Source organism: Pygocentrus nattereri, chromosome 9 (genome assembly GCF_015220715.1).
Source record: "Pygocentrus nattereri isolate fPygNat1 chromosome 9, fPygNat1.pri, whole genome shotgun sequence".
Lineage (NCBI taxonomy): Eukaryota > Metazoa > Chordata > Actinopteri > Characiformes > Serrasalmidae > Pygocentrus > Pygocentrus nattereri.
The window spans coordinates 22,766,202-22,780,771 of NC_051219.1; the positions used below are offsets into that span (position 1 = coordinate 22,766,202).

At 36.7% G+C, this 14,570-nt stretch overlaps 1 protein-coding gene across 1 annotated transcript; it reads left to right on the top strand.

Annotated features, from left to right (window-relative positions):
* Positions 1–8,026: 8,026 nt before the first annotated feature.
* On the top strand, positions 8,027–11,444 carry LOC108424941 (thyrotropin subunit beta). The gene is made up of 2 exons (XM_017693267.2): positions 8,027–8,188; positions 10,817–11,444. Exons 1-2 carry the CDS (start codon positions 8,027–8,029, stop codon positions 11,060–11,062), a joined length of 408 nt encoding a protein of 135 aa, XP_017548756.2. The 3' UTR covers positions 11,063–11,444.
* Positions 11,445–14,570: the final 3,126 nt, after the last annotated feature.

The window sequence follows — 14,570 nt, forward strand, 5'->3', positions numbered from 1 at the left end:
TGGGGCTACTACTCCGGGCCATTCGATCTCTGTACTCCCAGAGTGAGAGCTGTGTTCATATACTCAGCATTAAGTCGGACCCTTTCAGTATTAGCGTTGGCAGGGTTGTGCCCCGTCTCCACTCCTGTTCATGATATTTATGGACAGGGTGTCAAGGCATAGCAAAGGTCAGGAGGGCATTATGTGTGGAGGGTGGCGTCTCTGCTATTTGCAGATGATGTTGTTCTTTTGGCTGAATCACATGGATGCCTCCAGCACTCACTGGAGCAGTTTGCAGCTGAGTGTGAAATGGTTGGTATGTGGATCAGCACCTCCAAATCTGAGTCCATGTTCTTAGTATTGCCACAGGTGGAGGAGTTTAAGTATCTTGGGGTCTTGTTCACGAGTGAGGGAAGAGGGATCGTAAGATTGGCAGCAGGCTGGGACAGGCGGCAGCAGTAATACAGTCACTGTACCAGACTATAGTGGTAAAGAGAGAGTTGAGCCATAAGGCAAAGCTCTGTTTACCGGTTGGTCTACATCCCGACCTTCACCTATGGTCATGACCTGTGGGTAATGACCGAAAGAATGCGATTGCGAATACAAGCGGCGGAAATGAGCTTTATTTGCAGGGTGGCGGGCTACACTCTATTTGATAAGGTGAGGAGCTCGGCCATCTGGGAGGAGCTCGCAATAGAGCCGCTACTCGTCTGCATTGAGAGGAGCCAGCTGAGGTGGTTCAGGCATCTGATTCGGATGCCCCCTGGACGCCTCCCGGTGGGGGTGTGCCAGGCACGGCCTACCGGGATAAGGCCCTGGGGTCGTCCTAGGACCCGCTGGAGGGATTACATCTCCTGTTGGCCTGGGAGCGGCTTGGGGTCCCTGGGAATGAGCTGGAGGAAGTTGCAGGGGACAGGGTCATCTGGGATTCTCTGCTCTTCCAACTGCTCCGCGACCCTATCTGGATTAAGCAGTCAACAACAATGATGATGATGATGACTCTCTCATTTTTTCAGCCTGAAGATGGTCTACTTTACTGACACTGACCCTTTGATGTGTTGTCACTGATAAAAAATAGCAATAGGTGACAGTTTAGTTAGGTAGTTAGCTATGCATGAACTATGGAGCAATACACAGCTGGACAAGAATTGACCGAGAAGCCAACTGTTCAGTTACTTATGTTCTCCTGAAATAGGCAGTATTCCTATACAGTTCATTAGCTTGTTTCATCTCAATCTAGAGTGTTGAGGTACAGAGCTAAACCAGCACCAAGTGTGTTATTGTCCAATTGTAAATGGAATAAACTGTTTTTAATTCTCGCCCAACTTTAAAAACAGTCTCACAGTACAAGGTGAAGCTGAGACTGTAACTTTGTCACCCCCTTGTGGCTATGAGGGTTGAAAGCAATCAAGTAAAGATTAAACTCTTCAATGGTATTTTCAATCTGATTGCTGCAGACATGCCTCCGTTGTCCTGTCTAAGCCACATAACTTAAGCCAGAAGTCTAGTCTGTCCAACAGGATAAGGGGCATTTCTTTTGGACAGCTTGTATTTTGGGTTTAAGCTACCCAGCTAAATCTTGCTTTATGGGCTCATATTACAAAAACGCATTAACTCTCAGATCTGATGTGTTTAGTCTTCTTTATGACTTCAGTGTGGTCTAAATTTAGGACAGCAGCTATTACAGAATAACAGTTCTTCAACTTCATAATATCATCATTAACTCCAGATAAGAAAACAGTATCACACAAACATCCTGACTAGACTACACCTCCTAAATACTGTCCTAGCTTTAGCATAAACTCTAACAGTGTCCTAACTTCTGTTTAACCCTCCATTTGTACTGTTTTTAGGCAGCTGTGTCAGGCAGCACAGTTTACTACTAACACAATGTTTCTAAATTTATTTACACTGTAAAACGTTGCTTTCACTGTGAGATTTTCTTTTCTGCATTTTAAAAATCTCAGACACTGCAGACTCGAACTCCACTGCCCCTCTTATTACCTTTGTGTGTTAATGTTGATGATAAAATATTACATTGATGGTGGTGAATAATGAGGGGACAGAGCTGAATGTGTGTCTGTTTAAAAGGAGAAATAATGTTAATGTGCTCTGCTAAAGCATTTGGGAAATGGAGACTGGGAAGCAGTGATGCATTTACATTTAAATTTACATTTACATTTATGGCATTTAGCAGACGCTCTTATCCAGAGCGACTTACAAAAGTGCTTGTCATTACTTCAGAATATCTCATGTTAATAAAGGTCGACATAATTTTAAAGAGCTTTGCTCTAAATTGCTACCTGAAGTTATCTATGCATTGAGACCTAAACAAATACAACAAGTAGAAAAATACCTACAACTCAACACTAAACCTGCTGAAAAAAAGTTTGTAATACAGTGAACTGTATTCTCTGACAAACAGCAGGGGGCGCTCTCACGGTATTCACAACTTAGAGTTTATCACACTTTAGGTTATCACACTTTAGTGTGACCTTTTTTACATCAGTAACAGCAGCTGTGACTCACAATTTTAACATTATTTTGATTACATGTTTATTTTACATGTGCGTATAGTCAGTTGCTGGTAAACAGACATGACAGCTGACTGTCGACTTCAATAGAGTAGGTTAAGATGCTGTAAGATAAGATAAAATTCATAAACTAAAATGAGATTTGCTTCTGTAATATGAATTAGGAAAAAATCTTATCTTGAGCTGCCAGATCGTAACTTAGGACTAAAGAGGAAGTTTAAGTAAAAAAGAAACAAAATCTGGGAAAACTAAAATGAATTAAATTCATGTTGTGAATTTTCAATTTAAAGAGTAAAATCTAGTTCATTGAGAGCACCTAATGTCATTCTTTGACATTTGAACTTGGTGAGTATCCGCCTAGTGTTCCTGCCTGTTTGTCTGAGCAATCTGTCTGTGTATTCAGAGATCATGGCCGTTAGAGACACCGGCCATAAAAATGCAGCAGGTCACATTTCCCCCTGACCTACTTTCTCTAAACCATCCTCTCTGGATCAGGTTTCCTGCCCCCTGGCTACCATGCTCGCTCACTGTGCTCGGCTGAACCTGCTGGTGAACTGCGGTGGATAACTGATTACACAACTGTATCACTTATGTCAGACCACTTGCCTGTCCAGCTAGCAACTGCTTTACACTAACGAAAAATGATGAACGCTACTGACCCCACACTCATCCTGATGCCACTCTGATGAGACCATTGCAAACGGAGTGACCATGAGTGGCCGAGCCATCTTCCAGAGTACCCTTAACAGCCTCTTGTGAGAACCATAGGATGAAATTCAGTTTACATTCATTAATTCATTCATTAAGCAAATGTTCTTATTCAAAGGGACTTACAGAACCAGTGAACTGACCCCAAATACTCAAACAGCAACAGCATCGGTTTCTGAAAGCTTTTTAATGGTTCATAGAACCTCCACATAATGTAAAACTTCTATACAAATGTCTAGAACCTTTATTAATATTACGTGGAGGTGCTTTAAACTTTGAAAAGACAAAGATGCATCTTTGAAGAACCAGTTGTTGTTTTAGGTTGCATTGCCGAAAGACCCTGCAAGTTCATGGCAGGAGAAAAAACTTAAATTGCTGTGGAACCTGTACACTGTGTACCTGTGTCGAGAGAAATGGTTCCAGGAAGTGTTCTTCGAGTGATACCATAGAAGAACCACTTTTGGTTTCTACATAACTGAGTTTGAAAACAAAAGCATGTGAATGTGAAGAACCTTTTAGATGTTCAAAAGGTTTTATATAAAACCTTTATACATTCTTCCTAGAACATTTACATCATGGAGAGGTTTTTTAAACTTTGGTTGTTCACACTCTCACCTTAATGACTAAAGACTGATCCACTGAAAGCTTGTTTAGGGAACCCAAACCACTTGGGTTGTTCAGTTCTAGTAAATGCAGAAATGACAGATATACACACAAATCTTCTAAGCCATCTTCTCCTTCTCTGTCACAGGAGGATGCTGGAGCCTATCCCAGTGGTCATCAGGTGGAAGGCAGGATACACCCTGGACAGGTTACCAGTCCATCGCAGGGCAGACAGACATAAACACTCACACCTAGGGGCAATTTAGCATGTAGAAATGGCTTAACTGCATGTCTTTGGACTGTGGGAGGAAACCGACACAGATACGGGGAGAACATGCAAACTTCACACAGAAAGGACCCTGGTCACCTAGCTGGGGGGTCAAGCCCAGGCCCTTCTTGCTGTGAGGTGACAGCGCTACCCACCGCACCACCGTGCCACTTGAAATGACAGATATAGAACCTCTTAAAATACACTCTTTATAAAGATGGCTCTTCAAGGGTTCTTTAGTAAAGGGAATGGTTCTATACGCAACCATGAACACTCAAAGAACCCTATGCTTCAATGGTTTTGCATGATGAAAGTGTTCTTCGAGTTGATGGACACTGTGTTGTATATGGTTCTATATAGAACCTTTTAAAAAGGGTTCTTCTATTGCTATGACATCAAGCTTGATAACGAAAGAAGAACCCTTTTTGGTGCTGTACAGAACCAACACATTCGCCATCAATCTGAAGAACCATGTCACCATGCAAAGAACCATTTAAATGGTTCTTTGAGTGTTCATGGTTTTGTATAGAACCATTGTCTTAAGAACCCATGAAGAACCATCTATTTTAAGAGTGTAGATATAGAACCATTAAAAGTTTCCCTCTTCCATTATGAACTATGCAAACAGTGAGCTTAAACAAATTTTATCTTACTGAAATAATTCATTACAATGAAACAAACAATGGCTTCCAAACAATGGCTCTTTTATAAGACAATATGTTGATCTTCCGAAAGCCCAAAGTGGTTCTTCTACTGCTCCAAAGAACTCTTGTGTAGCACTTTTACTTTTAGGACGTTCTAACATATAAGACAAGAGCCTTAAAAGAGCTGTTCTAAGTGGTTAAATATGAATGAAAGCCTATGTAAATTAATGTATACATTTCTGTCCATGCAATGGAAATGTTTGGCATTCCATGAATTCCAGCAAATGAAGAATCATTCCTGCATCTGCTTTTCAAAGCAACAATTCAGTGAGAAATCTCTACTCCCTTTACTTCAAATGTAATTGAAGTTCACTTCTTAAGCTTTAGCACAGAATCTATGAAGCTAATGTAGCAAACAAGTAATGGAAGCTTATACCTCATCAATTAGCATGATGCAAAAGGCAATATACATAATCTAGTCGTAATCTTAGAGTCATAATAGATTATAGTCTAATAGATTATTAGACTTAATTATGTGGTTTCTAATGATATATAAAGAGCTATGTTGCTGATAGCTAACAGGCTAAGACATTTTGTGAAGGCTTTATATTGATTTTCTTTCTGAAAGATTCACTGAAAAAATGTAAATCAAAGTAAATAATGTGTTACCAGCTTCAAATGTCACTGTGTAAAGTTGCTTCATTTTGGAGGTGTGGATCCTTCAGAAGCTAAAATGATCTATTTGCTTCCTGACAGCCAAGAGCAGCACACCATTTAATTGTTTTTCCTCATTTTCCCTCCAACCAGTCATCTTCCAATCCAACAACTCAAAATGAGACTGTCTGCAGAAACAACACTCTGCATCACTTTAATGGGAATGGGTGGGGCTAAACTGCTGTTGGCTGAATGGGTGGGGCTAAACTGCTGTAGACTGAATGGGTGGGGCTAAACGGCTATAAACTGAATAGGTGGACCCAAACTGCTATAGACTGTTGGGGCTAAACCGCTGTAGGCTTTTGGGAGGGGTTAAACTGCTGTAGACTGAATGGGTGGGGCTAAACTGCTGTAGACTGAATGTAAATGTGTTTATGATTTCATAATCAGACAGTTAATGAATTTCAAACAGGCTATTTTCACAGCATAGTTTTGACATTTCATGTTTCATTCTATTTGAATGTTTCTTTTTTGAAACGTTGGCAATGCTCATAAATGACACCAAACAGTGAGGAAAACTCCTATGTCCCAGACATCTGCATAAAACGTAATACATGCACAAGGACCCTATTGCACTGTATTTGGGAGTGTGAATTTTTGCAAAGAAAATCTCTGAGCTTTGCATGAATGTCATGAATCTGACGTTCTTTGGAGCTTTCTCAAGAGCACATTTAAGAACAAAAAGGATATTGCTAAATGAGGCTCACTGTCATCAAGCAACTAAAACTAAACACACAATCAGAATGATAAGTAATATATTTTATTCTGCATTTATTTGTACCTTGAGTGAATATTTTTGACATGCTAATTTAAGAGTGAGAGTCACTAGACCAGGAGATATGTGCATCAACATGGGCTAAGGCCAAAACAGCAAACAAAAGGACTAAGAGACATTCCAACCTTATCTCAAACAAAATAAGACAAAAATAATACTAGCTGGTAAAAACAGGAGAACACAATGGGATCATATGAAAGTAGCACCTACAGCTCCTGTAAGGGTGCATGCTAGGTCTACAAAATTGTGGCAAATTTTCAGTACTATACAGTGAAGAGTTTAAGACATTAACACTTTTAAAGATAGCAATCAACACTAAATAACAAAGCTAATGATCTAACAAAGACCAACAAGCCCAAACTGCTGTGTGGTGTCTGTCACTCATTGCCCCAGACCAGTGTTGTCAGATCTTGCGAGACAGACAAGCAACCAGGTCAATGGAAACAAATCTCCAGGTCCAGCCCAAAGAAAGTGAATTCACAGTCAGTGGAGCCAGATTTTTCTCTAAGTCATTTTGGGCCATTTCTTTTTGTCCATTCTTCATGAAATGTACACACAAAAAGTAAAAGGCCAACAGGCTTTTTCAAATCATGTCAAAAACTGAAAAACGATTTCTTCATATATGTGTGCATATATATATATATATATATATATATATATATATATATATATATATATATATATATATATATATGTGTGTGTGTGTTTATTTTTATATTTATAATTTTATATACACACACACACACACACACACACACACACACACACACACACACACACACACACACAAATAAATATATATGTTTTATCAGTGACCTGCGCCAATATGTTTACAGTGATTGAGTTCTAGAAGCATGCTCCAGCTGCACATGTTTACAGGGGCAGTGGGGCAGGGGTGGTTTAGATGGGATTAAAGTGGGAAAATGTGTCAGCTCTCTTGGTGTAGGTGGCAGGTGAAGGACCCACACGTGAACGATGATACTCTACACTATGATATGATGATAGACCACACTAATTATCACAAACCACTCTGAACTGACCCTAAAAACACACAAACACTCTCTTCTACATGTCTCTATACCAGACATGGCTCGATTCATCAAATCAGACTAAATTGAACTTGAGCTTACATCATTATTTTCAACTAAGACCAATAATAAAGCAGTTATGTTTCAAAAACTGCACATTATTATTAAATGCTCCTAAATATTACTGTATACACTGTATATGGAAAAATCTGAAAAATAGGGCAATTCATGTGGAAGTTAATATGCTTTTTGAAGCCCTTGAAGATGAACCTGTTGATGTTTCTTAGTCATTGTGTCAAATGAAAATGTTAACTTATGTTATTAATATTAATGACAAATTTTATTAACATAAGGGCCTTTATCATTCACAAAACTTGCTTTTGCATGTGCTATACTTGGTCATTTTACATTAAAAGAACAGCTAACAGATAATTACTTTCATTGCAAGCTACAAAAAATGAAAATGTCAACAGTTGAAATATCTTGATCTGCATATTAATAAAAGATAAATAACACAAATAATCGATGTTCATCTTTTATAGTCCATCTTTAAATCAATCACGCACTGAGCTTGCAGACGGAATAACGTGAACAACGCCCCCCACCCTCGTTCGGAGGAAGATAAGAAAGTGCGGATCATTTGGAGTCAGTTACACTATAAAGGTACCAAGAAAGAGCAGAAGAGCTTTGCAGACGCTCCCAGCATCGGTGTTAGAAACCTTTAAGGAGCTCCAACGGCATCTGAGAACTTTTGATTTTCCAGGTTTTGGGCTATGGGCTTTGTTGCTCTCCCTCACATTCTGCTGTTCTTCTCAGCTGCTGGGGTTCTGCTGGGATGCTCCTTGAGGAACTTTACTCTTCATGTGGAGAAGCCGGAGTGCGGGCGCTGCATGGTCATCAACACCACCATCTGCAGCGGGATGTGCTTCTCACAGGTAAACAAACAGTTGACTTTATTTTTATTTATTTATGTATTTATTATTTATTTTCTATTAATCAATATAAAGTGCCTATACTTTTAGCTTAACTGCCTATTTTTCAGTTGATGCTCTAAATAGTGGTTCTTCAAGGGTTCTTTATAAAATAAATAGAGCCATGACCTCTCAAAGAGCCCTTTGCATGATTCAGGGTTTTTTTTTGCATTGTGAAAGACTGATGGAGAATGTGCTGTAGATGGTTATATACAGAACCTTTTTGAAAAGGGTTTAATATAGCATCCAAAAGCATTCTGCTATTATTACAAGCATGGCATTGTGGTGCTACATAGAACCCTTTTCAAAACGTTTCTATATACTTGAAGGGTTCTTTAGTAAAGAAAATGACTACATATAAATGAATCATGAACATTCAAAGAACCATGTGCATGATGAAAGGGTTGAAATGGGTCTTCAGATTGATGGAAAATGTGCTGTATGTTATTTTATACAGAACCTTTTTGAAAAGGGTTCTATATAGCACTAAAAATGGTTCTTCTATTGTTTTGATGTCAAGCTTATAACAAAAGACTAACCATTTAATCAAGAAAAGGATTCTTTAAATGTTCATAATTCTATAGAGAATAATTTTCTTTGCTAAAGAACCCTTGAAAAACCATTATTTTTAAGCTTGTAGTTTATATGAAAATAAAACCAACTTAGGACAATCATAACAATCATAATCAACAGGCTAAAAACAGAACATTACAAAAAAGATGCTGATACTCGATCTTGATAGTGTAAAGTGACGCCCCCCCTGTTCCTGAATTGTTTTGGAGAAAAAATGTCAGATTAATATTTTATTTATAATGAAGTCCTTGCGTATGAGCAGGACAGACGTTAAGCTACAGTGTGTGTGTGTGTGTAATGAATCAGTGTGTGATAAGAGAAATCTCTGTTAGTTTGTGAGCTCTTTGTCTGTGAGCACTGGTTTCTCTGATGTTCAGGTTTTGGGTGGAAAATAAACATTTAAAAACTCTGACAGAATATCACTTTTGATTTTTAGTTGTTTTTAGAACACAAAACCAGCTTTTAGTTGATATTATATGTTGTTGATATTAAATATTATCAGAAATAAACAACAAACTCTTTTACATTAAAATTAATTTATATGTAAAAATTCTAAGAAATGACACTATATAATCCACATGGAGATGTTTTAAAGTTCAGAAGCGGAGAATTTTTTAATAACCATAGATTTTACACATTGTGTACAAAATGGTACAAAGCAAAAGAAAAAAGCTTCTCTTTGCTCATTTTGTATGAGCTGATCATAATGGTATGTTATAAATGTGTTATTATTTCACTCGGAATAAAGTTTTCTTTCTGTAGATTCTAATTATAATAATGCCAACAATATACCATAGATAGTATTGATATGCCATGCAGTGATGTTCTAGATAACATTAATAATTTTAAATGGCACATTTCAGAAATAAGTATAACATAGAAAATAAATGGAACTGTATTACAAAAAGAAGGGTTGGTGGTAAATGTGATGCTGTGAATATAGTTTCTCATAACAAACCAGGCAGTCAGGATCCACTTCTAGATCTAAAGTAACACAAAGTTCATGTTATTTACATTACTTTTGATTATTCTCCTTTCTAAAAGGGCAGGTGGAGACAAAGTGATGTCTGCCTTAGTGATGTTATGCTTTGGAGTGCCTGTGGTACATACTATCTTAAAAAACATGAACATTCATGTGTTGGACATGGTTCTATATAGCTTCTATTGTAAGGAAGCTAACAACAGTAGGAGAATGCTTTTTGGTGCTACATAGAACCACATACATATTGTTCTCCATCAATCTGAAGAACCATTTCTCCTTGCAAAGACATCTCCGCAGATTGATGGAGAATATGTATTATGTGGTTCCATACAGCACCAAAAAGGGTTCTGTGATTGTGAAGATGTCAAGCTTGTAACAATAACAGAATCTGTTTTAGTGCTATGTAGAACCATAAATAGCACATTCTCCAAAGAGCATGCAAATGGTTCTTTGAATGCTTATGGTTCTAAATAAATCCATTCCTTTTACTAAAGAACCCTTGGAGAACCTTATGTTTAAAGAAATATTATAATATGATCTTACTGCTGAAAGGACTAATGTCTCAGAGTGACCAGTGATTTAGTTGCATCTGTTGGTTTTGTTGTGTATCTGAATTTGTCTTTACTTTGAAATGTATTTTTATATGACATTTATTAGTTTTCTTCCTAATAATCTCTTCAGAGTCTTAATTGGAAAACTGCATTTTAGGTTCCTGATCCTGATCAGCCAGTGCTGCTGGGGAAACGGATACTGCAGTCTGTCAGATGGAAGTGTAAACACTCTGTAAACATATTTGATGCATTGTTGTTTTGTGCTTATTTTGTAATATAAATCTGAATAATCCTAACTTGAAGCTCATTTTTTTTCTAATTAGCAAACAGTGCTGCTGGGATAAACAGTAAAGAGTCACCGTTGCAGCTTTATTTTTAATGTGTTGGTTTATTTTCTCTCCCTGTAATACAGCCCAGAATAAAGCAATGATGGCTAAAAATGCTAATTTAACAAAGTGTGTGTGTGTGTGTGTGTGTGTTTGTCAGGACTCAAATCTGCGAGGCCTCATGGGGAGGGCCTTCCTGATCCAGGCAGTGTGCGTGTATCAGTCTGTTGAGTATCGTTCAGTCAAGCTGCCCGGATGCCCCGCCCATGCTGACCCACTCTTTGTTTACCCCATCGCCCGCGGCTGCCACTGCAGCAAGTGCAACACTGTGCGCAATGAGTGTGTTCATACACTTCGCCGCAGCCACACCTGCAGACTGAAACAGCTACAGACCACAGATCAATAACTTATCATTAAACAACCACTAATCATCACGCCGCTACGCCTTTAGAGTTTAGAGAGCATCTGTTCTCACTGTGCTGTCAGTTTCCTTTCCTGTTGTTGTGTTTATTTCATTTTAGTTGTATTGTGTAATTTTGTGAGTAAGAAGGCGTCATTTGCTCACTCTGCAATTGTAATTGATATCAATAAACCTTGTTTCTGCAGATATAAATAGTAATAAAAATAGTAATCATGTATAAATTCTGTAAATGTGATGTGATGTGATGCTTTCAAGCAATCTTGTAGTTCTGCTTCTCTCCTTCATATTAATTAATGGCAATTCTACTTAATCAATTCACAAATAATTGTTATCACTTATTACAACCAAATAGAAACTGTGTGAGCAGTATTTATCTATCCAAGCAAATATTATTTCTATTAATAATAGTATTTTTATTTATTACTACTAATAATATTAATTATTGCTATTACTAGTAGTATATATGTTATATTAGTACAATATATACTGCTATATAGTAGTATATTTTCTGTTTACTACTTGTCTTATATTTAGAAGTAGTAGTAGTAGCATATTGTTTTTCTATTATTATTATTATTATTATTATTATGGATGCATCTGTGCACATGGAGGTGATAAAATCAGAATAGGTAATATTGTTTAGAACTAAAACTAATATTTCTGCTATGTTTTGACAAAATAAAAACAAACAATCTCTTTACATTTCAGTCGATTTGTGTTTTTTTCATTAAACGCATCTCAATTTTGTTCTGTATTTTTAATGTGTATGTATATCGCAGAGATGTTTATCAGTTATAAGAATATAGTATAATACACACATTCTAATGACTGTTAGTGCCATCTTTTGTAGAAACTGTAATGAATGATAAATCCACGCTTCAGTGCTGGAAGAGCACATCTTAATTGTAGGCAGTGTGTGTAACATGTCCCACAGTGCCACTGTTGTTGAGTATTGTGAGATTATTCAGCCTGTTTCTAGTTGTTGTGGGTCATTTTATACAGTGAAGTGACCTGGAGGTGGTATGTAGACGAGGGCTGCTGTGTGTTTGGTAAGCAAAATCTCACTGGCTGGTCACAGTGTGGGTTGAACTTCACTTGTAAACACCTCAAGCGTTTTGTTTGGAAATTAACATATGTAAACAAACATACAGAGGATCTTTCATGGAGCTTGTTTAATGGATCTGACTCCTGGGGGGAGAAAGACTCCAATTCACTATGACATTCGTCACAATTAAGAAATCTATTAGTGTTTATTCTAGCTGCTAAATGCTATGCTAGCTGGCTAAATTGTTTTCAAACATACTGACTTGCTATGCAGAATGTACAATCAGACAAGGTAAACTAGGAATAAATGAATTCAAACAAGACATGATACGTTTACAAATACATAAAATCATAAAATATACATATTGATAACACCACAATCAAATTCAGCTGTTCCGCTGAAATGTGTTCTGCTAAGTAGATGTGCTGGAGATACTGAAGGACCGGCTCTTAATAAATGCAACACTCTGTATTTAATGCAAGTAGTTTTGTAATGAGATAATAAGTTGAATGAGGTGTTTTGTTAAAATACAACAATAAAATAGTCTGTTTATAAACAATTATATCTACATTTTTTTGCTTGCAGACCACCTTTTTCCCACTTTCTCTCCTTTTCTTTAAAAATCAAGTACTTTTATTTTAAAAAATGCAGTGCATTGAGCACACAAGCTTAGTTAATTTGTTCAACATTTTACACAAACATGGGAAATGTAACTAACAGCTGGAAAAATAGAAAGGGAATATATATATATATATATATATATATATATATATATATATATATATATATATAGGCTATTTTTGTACATAACAATAAAGTGTTTCAACTGTAGATATAATTAATTATTTAAGTTGTTGAAGTTGTGATTTGGTTTGCAGTATAGTCTCTTGGACGAATCTCATTAATTAATCCCTTTTTTAAGATATTAACGGCTTGCAGAAACGTTTATACTTTGACTTTTTTCTGACAGCATTCTCACAGTGGTAACTGTTAGTATGTTAGCTATGTGCCTATATAGCTACTCTACTCTAATGACAGCAGAATATAGCGCAGTTTTAAGGGAAAACAGACTAGGATCCATTTGGAATTTTGACTTTTTTGCATGTTATAATTTTACAGCACAAGATTTGAACTTAATCTGATATTATGAGAGAACCTGTTAGCCTGTTAGCTTCCTGCTGAGCCAGTTAGCCTACTCTAGATATACTCTGTCCACAAAAAGTGTAGCATATAGAGCATCTTCTATAACCTTTAACAGACACTGAAATAACTCATTTTTAATTTGGGTGTTTACAGCGACACTGCAGCGATATGAACTCAAAGTAAATCTTAACATGGCATTTAAATTTACAGAGTGCTCCTCTGTGCTGATTAGCATTTTCTGCTACATGCTTTGCACTGTTTATCAGAATAAACACAGAGCTTTAGGGCCTTTAGGACTTACAGTGACAGAAGTTCTAGGCATTAACCAGGTATGTCTGAGATACAAACTTCAAAATACTAGATAGTTATTTTGCATAAAATGATGGTACCAAGAGAATCTAAATGTCAAACCTGTGCTAGAGTTTTCGATAGTAACTATGTCGGTAGAAGATTTAGTTAGTGTGCAATTATTTTAATTCTGAAGAGTAAAATGATAGTAAATAGTGAGATGCCTGTCAGAATGTGTCACTTTTCAATTGTAATAGAAGTTAATAAACTTTATTTCTGTTGATACAAATAGTGATAATGGCAATAAATAAAATGTAAAAATAGTATATATATATATATACATACTACTTTTACATGTATGTATGTGTGTTTGTGTGTGTGAGATATATGACACACTGTTAATTATTATTATTAATCAAACTTAAAGTAAAATAAGTAAAGTGATGCCACAACTACAAACAGCTTTTCTGAACTAAATGACAAGAACCCAGTAGAACCACAGTAAGAAAGTAAGAACCACTTCATTCTCTTACAGCCCAGATTCAGTTTATTTTACAGCTTCACAATATTTCTATATTATATAACTACCCCAGATAATTACACAGTCCTGTGGAGTTTCACACGCCTACCCTTTTAATTTCTAGAACCTGTTGGGCAATTCAGTATAACTTAGTTAGACTTGGTACGTATCATCATGTTACCCAAAATAAATATCTAGGACACTGGAGTTTGTATCTTACACTTATGTGGTTCATATATACTGTATATATGTAAACTTGGAAGACTGTAAAAAATCATAAAACCAAAAAATTTGAACTATAGATAATAATAAAAAAAGAAACTGAGCAGCTTTAGCACACATTACACTCACCAGCAACTTTATTAGGTACACCTGCTCAGTTGCTTGTTAACACAAATAGACAATCAGCCAATCAAATGCCTGCAACTCAATGCATTTAGGTGTGTAGAGGTGTTCAAGACAACTTACTGAAGTGTAAACCGAGCATCAGAATGGGG